Consider the following 13134-nt stretch of genomic DNA (forward strand, 5'->3'; position numbering starts at 1 on the left):
CTGTTGAGCTCTATAGCAGCCTTCTCTAAGGTCGCTTTCACATATAAGCTGTTTGGTCCGCTTTAAACACACCAGAGTTCGTTTCCTCGGATAGTCCGCGTCGTTTGGGGTGGTGTGAAAGCACAAACGAACTCTGGGGCGGAACAAACGAGCGAACTCTGGTCCGCTTGAAAACGTAGGTCTTGGTTCGCTTCCAAGTGAACCCTGGCGTGGTTTGTTTGTTGTGTGAAAGCAAACCGAACTAAACACAAGAGCAAATAGCCAATGCATCTAATGTATCTGATGCACTCATGATCCACTGCATGATGCACTGCATCATGAGTAGAAGACGGTAGAAGGGAGCAAAACAAATACTGCGGCGCACACACGTAAACAGTACCTGTTCTCCAGATTTCTAAAATGACATCTTTTTACACCATCATTTTGTGCAAATCTTAACTACAGTTGATTAATTTGCCTCAAATACTGGTGTATAGATCTTTCTATTCACAGTGTGATTATTTGGTTGTTTTTGTTTTTGAACTCTAAAGAACAGCGTCCCCATTTAGTTCAGTTGTTCTTCGAGAAGACTGCTGTGAAGTTGTGCTGCAACCTCCCTGTGTGTTATATATTATGGACACATTTCACCTGTGCTTCATTTGGCATGAGGGTAAGCAGGTGATGACAGAATTTTCATTTTTGGGTTGCTTTACTGTTGCTTTAATACCTCCATGCAGGTATTTATGACGCAGAAAGGCGTTGGTGGTTTGTTTCACCAAACAACTGTGGAGTCGGAGGACAAGAGCAACATGGAGGAGCTGGACCTGCCCATTGACTTCAAGGGACCTTCCCATCCGGATTGATTGGAACGGCGAGCTTCCCGCCGACATCAGCGTTCCCAGAGTGGAGCTGCACAGCCTTATCCTGGACTTTGCCGCCATCTCCTTCCTGGACATTTCGGCTCTGAAGGGACTCAAAACGGTGAGGCTAACAGCAGATACAGGCATGTGACTTAATTCAATACTAAAGGTAGTGAAACGGAGAGAAGAATTACTTCAGCATCTCCTGCTCCAAGAATATGTATTGCCATAAAAGTGGGCACAGTACCATTTAGTATTATTTACAGGTAGATTTTTTGTTTATATGAAATCTAAACCCCATGACCTTTGACCTGTAAAATACACAAATGCTTTACTGCTGTTTGTATTTGTAGGGCAGAATAGGGAGGGGAAATCATTATTGTTTTTTCACTCGTATTTCTGTTTACTGATAAGTTCACCCCAAGATGAAAATTCCATTATTATACTCACCCCCATGCCGATGTAAGTTTTTTAGTGCACAAAACATTAATGGAATTTCATAGCAAAACTGTTGCATTATTCTCCTAAACAATTGAAGTGAATGGTGACCAACTTTCAAATGATGCCAAGTTGGCTTGAAAAGACATTATTGACTCATTTATATCCTGTTTTTAGCTGAAATCTTCACTCTGTAGCCATATGTGTCGTCCAAGAAGAGGTGCAGCAGCTACTGTAGCCTGCTAAATTACCTCTTTTCAAGTCAACTTGGCAGGCATCTGAGGGGTCTCTGAGACACTCTGTGTGTGTGTGTGTTTTGTTTTTGTTTATTTAAAGTTGGTTACCATTCACTTTAATTGTTTATGAGAATTTTGTAATGGAATGAGTGAAACTCAAATGTGTACAGTCGACTAAAAAACTGCACCCGTCCTGAAATCACCGTGAATCAGTGTCAGCCTGAGTAGGCCTATATAATGACTGGTAAAGCTTTATATTAAGGTTCTATTAATAAGCGTTAATTAATAGGTAATATGGCTCTTATAAGGTGCTTATTAACACTATTATTATGTTAATAATACTATATAAGTGTTAATAATTGCATTATAAACCTATTTCAATCATGAGAGACTCGTGAATGGACATTCTCTGTCTCTTCTTTTTCTCACCTCTCTATTTCCTCTTTTGAATTTCACGCTGTCTCTATATCTCTCCCCATTAAGCTTAGTATTATTGTTATCTACCGCCCACCTACTCCGTTTGGATCATTCCTCGATGAGCTGGATGCTCTCCTCTCTCTCTTCCCTGAGGATGGCACTCCTCTAGTCCTCCTCGGGGACTTCAATATCCCGGCAACATCACTTCTTTCTCCCCTCTTTCTCAACTTTTTCTCTTCTTTTGACCTCTCCCTCTCTTCTTCTCCACCCACACATAAGGCCGGGAACCTCCTCGACCTTGTGTTTACCCGCTCCTGCACCACCTCCAATCTCACGGTTACTCCTCTCCCTGTCTCCGACCATCACTTCATAACCTTCTCCCTTCCCATCTCCCTCCCCAAACCCTCCCCACCCCCCTCTCATACAACTACCACCCGTCGCAACATAAAAACCCTCACACCCTCGGCCCTCTCCTCTGCTGTCCTCTCTCTCCTCCCCCCAGTTGATAACTTCTCTCTCCTATCCACCGACGATGCTGCCACTAGTCTCCTTTCCTCTCTCACCTCAGCCCTTGACTCACTCTGTCCCCTCATCTCCAAACCAGCTAGATCCTGTCCCCCTGCACCATGGCTGTCCGAAGCTCTGCGGACTCATCGAACGGAGCTTCGGGCAGCCGAAAGAAAATGGCAAAAATCCCACGACCCATCTGATCTCTCAACTTACCACCTCATCTTAACAAACTTCACCACTGCCGTCACCACTGCTAAATCCTCCTTTTTCATTTCCCAAATTCATTCCTCTGCCTCCAATCCTAGAAAATTGTTCTCCACCTTCTCCTCTCTCCTCAACCCTCCTCCCCCTCCTCCCCCCTCTTCCCTATCTGCTGATGACTTCTTGACCTTCTTTTCCCAAAAAATTGATGACATCACCTCTTCCTTCCCCCTCCAGCCACTAAAAACAGCTCTGACATCAAACCTGACTCTTCGGCCCCTGTCACTAGTCTGTCTTCCTTTTCTCCCCTCTCTCCCGATGCCGTCCTTAAACTCCTCTTGTCCCATCCTGCCACCACCTGCCCCCTGGATCCTATCCCCTCCCATCTTCTCCAAACCATATCCTCCGATCTATCTCCTTTCCTCACTTCCCTCATCAACTCCTCCCTGTCCTCTGGTATAGTCCCGGCTCCCCTTAAAACAGCTAGAATCAAGCCACTCCTCAAAAAACCCTCCCTGGACCATACTGTCATACAAAATTACCGCCCAGTTTCTCTCCTTCCATTCATCTCAAAAACCCTTGAACGCGCAGTATCAGAACAACTTTCTCTCCATCTCTCTCGCAATAACCTTCTGGACCCCCTACAATCTGGTTTTAAACCCGCTCACTCCACTGAAACAGCTCTCCTCTCTGTCACTCATGCCCTTCACACAGCCAAAGCCTCCTCCCTCTCCTCGGTTCTAGTACTCCTGGATCTGTCTGCTGCATTTGACACGGTGAATCATCACATCCTCCTCTCCACTCTCACTGATCTTGGTATTTCTGGCACTGCACTCTCATGGTTCACCTCTTACCTTTCCAACCGCTCCCTTCAGGTTCTCTGGTGTGGGTCCCTCTCTAAATCATGCACTCTGAACACGGGTGTCCCCCAGGGATCAGTCCTTGGCCCCTTCCTATTTCTTCTGTATGTTAGGTCCCTTGGTCACATAATCTCCTCTCACGGGTTTTCCTATCACAGCTACGCCGACGACACTCAACTCTTTCTTTCTTTTCCCCCTGACGATACCCAAATTGAGGCACGCCTAGCCGCGTGTCTCAAAGACATTTTAACCTGGATGACCGCCCATCATCTAAAACTCAATCTTGACAAAACGGAACTTCTTTTCATCCCCGGAAAAAACTGCCCTTTCACAGATCTTTCCATCACCATAGAAAATACCACTGTACGGCCATCTAAAACTGTCAAAAACCTAGGTGTAATTATAGATAATCAGCTTTCAACCTCATCATTCATCTCTGCAACCGCCCGCTCATGTAGGTTCTCACTGTACAATATTAGAAAAATCCGAAAATTTCTCACTAGGGAGGCAACTCAACTTCTGGTACAGGCACTTGTTTTTTCCCGCCTTGATTATTGCAATGTTCTCATGGCGGGGCTACCTGCCTCGGCCTTCCAACCCCTCCAGCTCATCCAGAATGCAGCTGCCCGACTGGTGTTCAATCTACCTAAATTCTCTCACGTCACTCCCCTTCTCCGCGACCTCCACTGGCTCCCAATTATAGCCCGCATTAAATTCAAGACTCTTGTACTGGCCTACCGGGCAGTTCACCGGTCAGCCCCTACCTATCTGCAATCTTTGGTCAGTTTTCAAACAACCAACCGTCCCCTCCGCTCCTCCACCTGCACAGCTCGCCTTGCCCCTCCATCACTACGTGACCCTGGGGGCCGCTTAGCCCACTCACGACTCTTTTCCTCCCTGGCTCCTCAATGGTGAAACGAGCTCCCCCCCTCTGTTATGCTGGCTGACTCGTTGGCCATTTTCCGCCGGAGACTAAAAACACACTTTTTCGAACTACACCTGGGCCCCTCCGAAAAGTGATGTGTGTATTTTATGTTCCCGTTTTTTTTTTTTTTTGGTTTATTGTTGTTTATTGTTTCATTTTATTGCTGTATTTTTATGCTATATTGTAATATGCTGTAAGTCGCTTTGGACAAAAGCGTCTGCTAAATGAAATAAAGTAAAGTAAGTAAAGTAAAGTAATACAATTTTAACAATCTTTATTGAATCAGAATAGACAGTTTGAGTATGGCGTATAACTCCATGATGTGACGCTCCTCTTGCTATGAGGGAGGGGCGTCAGTGCTGCGTATAACTCCATGATGTGACGCTCCTCTTGCTATGAGGGAGGGGCGTCAGGGCTGTATGAGATAGAAAATCCCCCCTAAGGGGATTTGTTTCCAACAGGAGTCATGACATTGGTGGTGATCTGGGGAGGTGGTGGGATGAAGCTTTTTGCTCTGGAGATGCTGGATGAATGCGTGATGCTGACACAAGGTGAGTGATGACTGCACAAGTGTGATTTAAGCTGTGGTGATGGGGGCTTTATATAGTACCAGGAGAAGGGCATTTATGATGTCATAACTGATGTCATTTATGATGTCATAACTGATGTCATTTGGGAGAAGGGCATTTATGATGTCATAACTGATGTCATTTGGGCAACTGACGTCACACTGCAAAGGTGACGTCATAGAGAAGGTGACGTCGGAGATGGTGACGTCATTTAGTGAGGTCATTTGGGCTGAGGGGTATGACAGCATGGGGTGCTCTATCAATGCCTTATTTGGTCTTCCATGATTGAAATTCAGTCTAAGACTACACTTCAATCATGAGAGACTCGTAATACAATTTTAACAATCTTTATTGAATCAGAATAGACAGTTTGAGTATGGCGTATAACTCCATGATGTGACGCTCCTCTTGCTATGAGGGAGGGGCGTCAGTGCTGTATGAGATAGAAAATCCCCCAAAGGAATTTAAAGTTATTTCAGGAACTGGGAGAGTGAAAACAGGGGGTCATGGAGCTCGCCTGGGGTATGCTTTAGTCAGGTCATGGGCTGACAGGGGGAGAATTATGCATGCCGGGAGATGAGGGGCTGACCAAGGTTTTTAAGGCAAAGGCGGGGATGCAAGGGAGTGGACATGGATAGCCCGGGCATGGGCGCATTGATGAGAAAAAGGAGAGTTTGATCACCACCAACGAAGTGCTTGTTGCCTCTTTTAGTCATGGAAGGAGGGATCTTTGGGCTGATAATATGGCGTCTTGCTCTGGTCGGATGTAGGATGCATAGGCTGATGAGGACCAGCGCCCCAGTTGTTGAAGGGAGGCGGAGGACACCCCCTGCATGGCTGCTGATGTGGCTGCCCGATCCTGAATGAGTGACTGGAATAGTTCTCTGCAGGGATGTTGCATTTCTGGAGTGTGGTCTTGAAGTGATGGATGAACCAGGATCTCGTCATGTGATGATGGGGAGAAATGAGGAAAAGGGGGGCCAAGGGACTAGTTGGGGGCCTGATTCTAATGTATTGAATCATGGCCGAGAAGGGGCAGAAGGGAGATTGGATGTGAGCAATAATTATAGAGCAGGCTCCGCCTACTTTGGTATGTTTCAGGGAGATGCTATAGTGGTCGGGGTAGAATTTTAAATCGGAGAGAGTTATGTCGCGGGAGGGGTTAAACGTGGCGGGGGATGTGAACTCGCTGATTCTGAGGAACCCATAAAAGGCCAGGGAAAATACGCACTCTAAGAGGATGTCTAAAAAGGTGGAGTGAATGCCTTGTCTGGGGCTGGTTAGCAAGTGCCGTAACATGGGGAGAGTAATGGGACGCCGGGAGTCGGGGGCAGACGGAAAAGCTTTTGAAATGCCTTTTAATAGTAGTTTAACAACTGGATTTGAAAATAGACTGGGAAATGCCGGGTCGAGGCACCTGGCGTAAAATTGGATGCCTGCCACTAGGCTGCGAATGTAAGGAGGGCGGAGGAGGCGGACATCTACGCAGAAAGTAATGAAGGCACATACTGTGGGAATTAGAACGGGGTGAACGGGCTGGTTGACGGAGAGGCAGAACATGGCAAACATTCGCCAAGCCGCGTCGTAAGCTTTGATAGTGGAACTGGCCAATCCTTGCCTAATATAGGACTGGGCCGAGTGGAGTAAATGGGTGAGATGGGGATTACGCTCTATGAGAGCGTGAGGGCAGAAAAGGAGGGGTGAGGCGTCGGAGTCGAGTCCGCTTCGGGGTAGAGTCTGCGGAACGCCTGGAAATTGAAACGGGAGAGGTGATCAGCGATTATGTTAATATGCCATGGTGCCTGGCGACCATGATAAAATTATGGGTGACGGAAAGCCAGGTTAGGCGCCTGACGAAAGGCATAATGGCCGGGGAAGATGATCGTCCCTTATTGATGATGGCGACTACTGCAGCATGATCGCATTTGACTGCTATCCTTTTACGTGCCCAGAAGCGCCCCCATATGTGACGAGCAGCCACTATCGGGTACATTCCGTATAATGCGGAGGACTGATCCAAGCCGGCAAACTGCTGCGGCCAAGTGCCAGCGAACCAGTGGCCTTGGTAGACCCCCCCAAAACCCACAGATGGGGCTGCATCTGTGAAAAGTTTTAAGTCGTCGGCAGACGAGACGATTTCGTCATAGAAAAATGAGATTCCGTTCCAATTTTCTAAGAGGTGTGCCCAGAATTTGAGATCGGATCGGCATCCCTCATTGAGGGTAACTGAGTCAAGGAGGCTGGGGACTGAAGATGCTAAATCGAGCAGCCTGGAAATGAATGACCTCCCTTGGGGAATAATGTGCATGGCAAAATTCAGGTGGCCGAGCAGAGACAGAAGGTCTCGTTTTGAAATGTGGCTGGCTGCTGAATAGGACTGGGCTATTTCGCGGATGCGAGACAATTTCTCGAGGGGGAGGGAAGCTTGCATAAGCTTGGTGTCAAGATTAATGCCCAGGAATTCGAGAGATGATGAGGGCCCGGAGGTTTTTTCCTCAGCTAGAGGGACGCCCAGCCTGTGAAACGTCTCTTTGAGTTTGACTAGGGAGATTGAGGGGACGGACGGAGGGTCGATGAGCAAAAAATCATCTAGCAGGTGTAGCACTGTGGGGAGACGGATATTGTTTAGCAATATCCAGCATAGAGCTTCTGCTAGTGAATTAAAGATGGCGGGGCTGCTTCTGCACCCAAACGTGAGCCTTACGGAAAAATAGAATTTTGAATCCCATTTAATTCCGAATAGATGCCATTGGGAGGGATGAATAGGGATGACTTTGAAGGCGTCTGAGATGTCGGCTTTAGAAAGCCAAGCACCTTTGCCTGCCAGTTTGATTAGACGAATGGCGTGGTCTATTTTTGCATAGTGGAGGGAATAAGGTTCGGGAGGAATGAGGCTGTTTATGCTTGGAGTGGGGCCATGATGAGGTGCTGACAGGTCTATAATCAGGCGCTTTTTGCCGGAATATTTGCGAGTGGCGACGCCTACTGGACTTGTTCGGAACACCGGGAAGGGGGGAGAATCGAATGGGCCGATTATGAATCCTTTTGATAATTCCCTGCTAAGGAGTTGAGAAACTACTTTGGGCTCTTTTTGAGCCGTTTGCAGATTTTTAGAGACGTGGGAAATTGTGGGGGGAGAAATTACTCCTATTTTGAACCCCTGGGAGAGGCCGGTTAAGAGATGATCGGTAAATACGCGATCAGGGTGGCAGGCTAATTCGAGAGCCAGGGCTGGGATGTCGATGGGGGTGGATGGAAGGGATTCTATGATTTTTAGCCCAACTTTTCTTTTTTGGGGAACTGCCTTGGGGTGCGGATCCTGCGGGGGCAGACGGAGCGGGGGTGCGCTTCCCTACAGGCGCTGCAGACGTGCAGAAAAATGCAATTAGGATAGGTGCAAACTCCCTCATTAAAATTATTGCAAATAGCCATGTTGTTATGCATAACTACTTTGCGCCCCTGGCGGTCTGATTGAGATGGCAGGAAGGTTCCCTGCTGGAGGAGGGGGGGTGGACCGGCCGAAAACGGGGTGTTGCTCCCGGAAGCCTGGAAGGCAGCCTTAGGGCAAGGGGAGCCGTGTGGCCTACTTCGCCGCAGGAAAAACAGGTGATCGCCTGATGACCGCCCGTAACCAGTACCAATAGCTCGGTATCCAATATGGACCGGTCTCGACGGGTGTTGGAACGAGTTATGTACAGCGCTGCTTTTGTAGAGAACGCTTTGTGGTACTGGTAGAATATGCTTTTCCCGTACCTAAGGTGGAGGTCTCCCACCAGTGCCATGTACTCATCTAACTCGGCGCGACGGCTGGGATACACTGAGCATATAATGTCGCGGAGAACCCCGAACGCAACGAAGAATTCGGTTGGTGATAGCTCTCTGGCGAGACGGGGGTCGGAAGATTTCAGGACGGCCGATATATCTTGGCCGCCCATTATCTTCTTGCTGCACTCAGCAGACGGCAGGATAATACTGACTAGGTTAATATCTCTGCCTTGAAGGATCATGGACCGAAGCCTGGGTGATACGTTTGCTGAGAGTGGGATATAAGGCCTCCCGTATGCGGGGGAGGGGATAGCTGAGGCGAGGGTATTCATCGGGGGGATGTGTGCGGGGAGGGGAGGGAACTCGGCGCACACACCTGGATTTTGAAGCGGGGCTGGCTGGGCTGATATCACCGGAAGAGATGCCGGCTGAAAAGGGGGATACAAGCCTGAAACCTGGGGCGGTGCTGATTGGGCTGCTGCTGTGGGGAGCGTGGGGCTCCCGAGCGTCCTCAGCCGGGCATCGATGAGGGACCCGACCAGTGATGAAATCGTTGCGATCAGGGGATCTTGGAGGCCTGGAGGGGCTGGAAGCCTCGTAGCGTCCGCCGAGGAGCCGGCGGTTTTGGTGCGTTTCGCTGGGCCTTTCTTGGAGATGGACTTCTTGGCTCTTTTGCTGCGGCCACGGCCTCCGGAGTGCTGCGCGGACTGAGATCCAGGCGAGACGACTTGGACCTCCGTGGCGCTGGATCTCCTTTTGCGGCTGCGGCCACTGGTGAGAGGAGCGTCCCTTGTGACGCCCGAAGATGAAGCCTGGGGATTGGAGATTTGCCCGGGGCTGGCCTGGGGCGTTGATCGTGCTCTGGAGGAAGGCGTCCACGGCGGAGTTGACCCTCTGCTGCTCGTTTTCAGACTCAGACATGATGATGGACTGAATGAAGCTTTTTGCTCTGGAGATGCTGGATGAATGCGTGATGCTGACACAAGGTGAGTGATGACTGCACAAGTGTGATTTAAGCTGTGGTGATGGGGGCTTTATATAGTACCAGGAGAAGGGCATTTATGATGTCATAACTGATGTCATTTATGATGAGTAGTTAGTTAGGATACCTACACCACCACCCTTTGTCAGAAACCTCAAAAAACGAGGGGGCGTGTTTAGGACACCTACGTCATCAAAGGGGCGTGGCTTCTTTTTGTACAAAGTCCAAATTTCAGGTGGGCGAATATGGGATACTTACTCATTTGCCTGTGTTTACCCCCTTTTGTACAAAATTGGTAAATTCAGCTGCTCCTATAGGACACTTCCTCTTTTTACACATATCAGTATAGACCAGTTTGTAGGCTTTTGCAATGTTTTTTCACGACTTAATTTCCAGCGTAGCAACAGGGCACAGCAGCCCCGTGAGGCAACGCGCTTCCTGTATTGTGCATCCATCAGTCACGACAGAGTCTGGAACCCACAAATTGATTAAATGACGAAATTCAAACTGTTAGGGTTAGGGGGGCATTGTAACAAACTGCTATCATTTATCAGTTAGACCAGTTTGGGTGATGTTGAAATGGCCGTCACGATTTAATTTTCAGCGTAGCATTTTTGATCACGACCAAATACAATTTGGTCATTTTAGGAACTGAAACTACTATTTGTTAACACCGGCGAACATTTTCACTGCCTACAGATTCCTCTGCTCGCTCAAGTGTTTCTCTATCTCAGCCCCACCACCAACGACAGATTCCACTGCTTGTTGATGTTTTTTCTAACTCACCCATAGAGGCCCCGGCTCCCCCCTCCCACCCCCATGTCTTATTGCTTTATTAGGCCGGCCTGTAGGATATAAAGCCTACCAAGGCTGTCTGCACAATCACCCCAGTTTTAATAAACTTGTTTGTTTTTTTGACCGTCAGGTGGGCGTTCCCGGCAGCACGTAACACTCCTTGAAAGCTATGAATAGCTACTGCTAAAAACGATGAGTGTAACAGCGATGTGTGCATAATGTCTTGCGAGTGAGCGCACAGTTTTTTCACCCCATCCCCCCACATATCCTTTGCGTGTCTGTCAAGAGATAAGCATCCAGCGTCAGGTGAGGATCTGAGTCAGGGTGCCACCGGCCTATAGCCTATATTTTTTTTTATTTTTTTTTTTGTCCAGCATTCAAATATTCCATAATTGCATGCTGTGCAGGCTATCTTAGCTAGTATAGCCTATCTTATACTAATGTATACAACAAATATGCTTGATGTATTGATAAAAGTTAGACAGAGCAAAGCATTCTGGGTATTCCCAGGCTATTCTGTAGATTTCATCCGGGCAACACACACACATGTCACACAGAGTTCTTTAAAATACCAGCAATTAAAATGGTTCCACTGTTAAAAAGGTGAGACAATGACAAATAGGGAAGTTTGAATGGTTTAATAATTAAAAGTGTACCCAGGTCAATACAAAGAATAAACAATCAATTCCTAAAAGTCCAGATAAAATCTAATCAAAAATGTCAGAGGAGGAGAAGGCTCTGGTGGGGTGGGTCCAATGTCCTATTCCCTGGCGTCCCGTCACAGCACTCTGTCACAGCACTCTGGCCCGGCCCTTGGTTGGCTGTAGAGCTGCTTCCCGTCCGTGGCGACTCGTCCGGCTGCGTCTGGTCAGGCTGTGAAAGAATAAATGATGCCCTCAGTCTGGATTTGTGTAGGGGTTAGCTCACACACACACAAGGCTTGGGTTCAGCTGATCACGTTCCTTTACTTAGCTGATCAAGCGCGTTGAACCAAGGCTTTCCGCCTCCGCGTCTCGTCTGCCGCTGTGTGTGGTCCAGGTCTGGTTCACCCACGTCGGTCCGTTCCAGCCACTCCTGCCTCGATCGATTTGCTCTGTCTGTGTCGCCTCGCTCCTCTGTTGTTCTCTCTCTCCTGTACACCTGTCTCAAATCATTTAAAAGCACATCTCCAAACACCTTGTCAGCCAATCCAAATGTTTGAGGCTGTAACGGGGTGTGGTCAAGTTCATGTTCACAGCTGTTCCCGTTTAATGATCCATCAAGTCAATCATGCAATTGACACACCAAACTCATGCAATAGTCAAATGAGAATGCATGACTAAAACCACACAGCACACAATAAAAAGCAAACAAATATCATTGATAAATACTGAACCATGCTGGAGAATGATAAAAGCCACACAATAAAATAAAAGGCATAAAATATAAGGATCATAGAACAAGGGATGTACCACTGTGACATTTCCCCCCACCTTTAACAATGGTCGTCCCGACCATTTACTGATACCTGGCCGGGGGCAACCCAAGGTTAGTTCGCTGTGAGCGACGTACAGCAGAGTGCTCAGGCTCCATGAGGGCTACAGGTCCTTGTGGAGGCTCAGGTGGTTCGGCCTGGGCCATTGTCTGTGCTGCTGGCCGCTGGATAGAGCTTGTGATCAGTCCAGGAAGCCACCAAGTGGGAGGGGGCAACTGGTTTGGCTGGTCCGTGACAGGGGGTTCTAGACCTTCCGTCTGCTCTCTGCTTTCCTGTAACACATTTAATGGGCACGGTCGGAGGTTATTACGATGTACTGTGCGTGTTGGTGCTTCCTTACCCTCTGGCCGAAGGACATAAACTGGGTGTCCCTCTCGCAGCTGGGAGACCACCACAAAGGGTTCCGGTGTCCACCTCGGAGTCAACTTCCCTCTGGCCCTCCTCCGGAAGTTGCGAATAAGCACCCGCTCCCCTGGAAGCAGAGCTGCCACTTTAGCTCGTTTGTTGTAACGGGCCTGGTCTCGTTCTTGTCTGTGCTGGGACTGGACCTTTGCTGTCTGGTATGCATAACTCAGGGCCTTTTGGTGCTGCTTTACCCAGCCTTGTAGGGTGTGGGACTCTACCGTAGGGCTCAGGCCAGTTGTCCAGTCCACCGGTAGTCTGGCATGCCTCCCAAACACCACGTAGTGTGGAGTCATCCCCGTCGTGCCGTGAGTGGTGTTGTTGTAGGCCTGGAGGAGGGCCGGCAGCTGGTTTGGCCATTGCGCCTGCTCAATCTCTGTCAGGGAGCCCAGCAGCCTCAGAAGGGTTTGGTTGAACCTCTCACAGGCCCCGTTTCCCTGCGGGTGATAGGCGGTCGTGCGGCTCTTTTGACAGCCGTAGAGCTGGCAAAGCTCACTCATCAGTGATGATTCGAAGGCAGCCCCCCGGTCTGTCAGAATACGCTCGGGGCAGCCAAATGTCTGGATGAGACTGCTATACAGGGCTCGGGCCGTCGTATTCGCCGACTGGTCCCTGGTAGGTACTGCAAGAGCATACTTCGAAAATAAGTCAGTCATCACCAATATGTAAGGGTGCCGGTCATCTGGGCGTCCCAGAGAGAGGTAGTCCACTCCAACAACTT

General features: G+C 48.7%; 1 protein-coding gene across 1 annotated transcript in view; it reads left to right on the plus strand.

Moving 5' to 3' along the window:
- LOC310799719 (chloride anion exchanger-like) overlaps positions 1-13134 on the plus strand; it is a gene marked incomplete at both ends in the record, with an annotated part of 106799 nt that overhangs the window by 77531 nt on the left and 16134 nt on the right. Inside the window, 2 exon segments of the mRNA XM_083662314.1 lie at positions 732-824; positions 826-960. Coding sequence (XP_083518440.1) covers positions 732-824; positions 826-960 — 228 coding nt within the window.

This window comes from Poromitra crassiceps (genome assembly GCF_964638095.1).
Source record: "Poromitra crassiceps genome assembly, chromosome: 2".
In the NCBI taxonomy this organism is placed as follows: Eukaryota; Metazoa; Chordata; class Actinopteri; order Beryciformes; family Melamphaidae; genus Poromitra; species Poromitra crassiceps.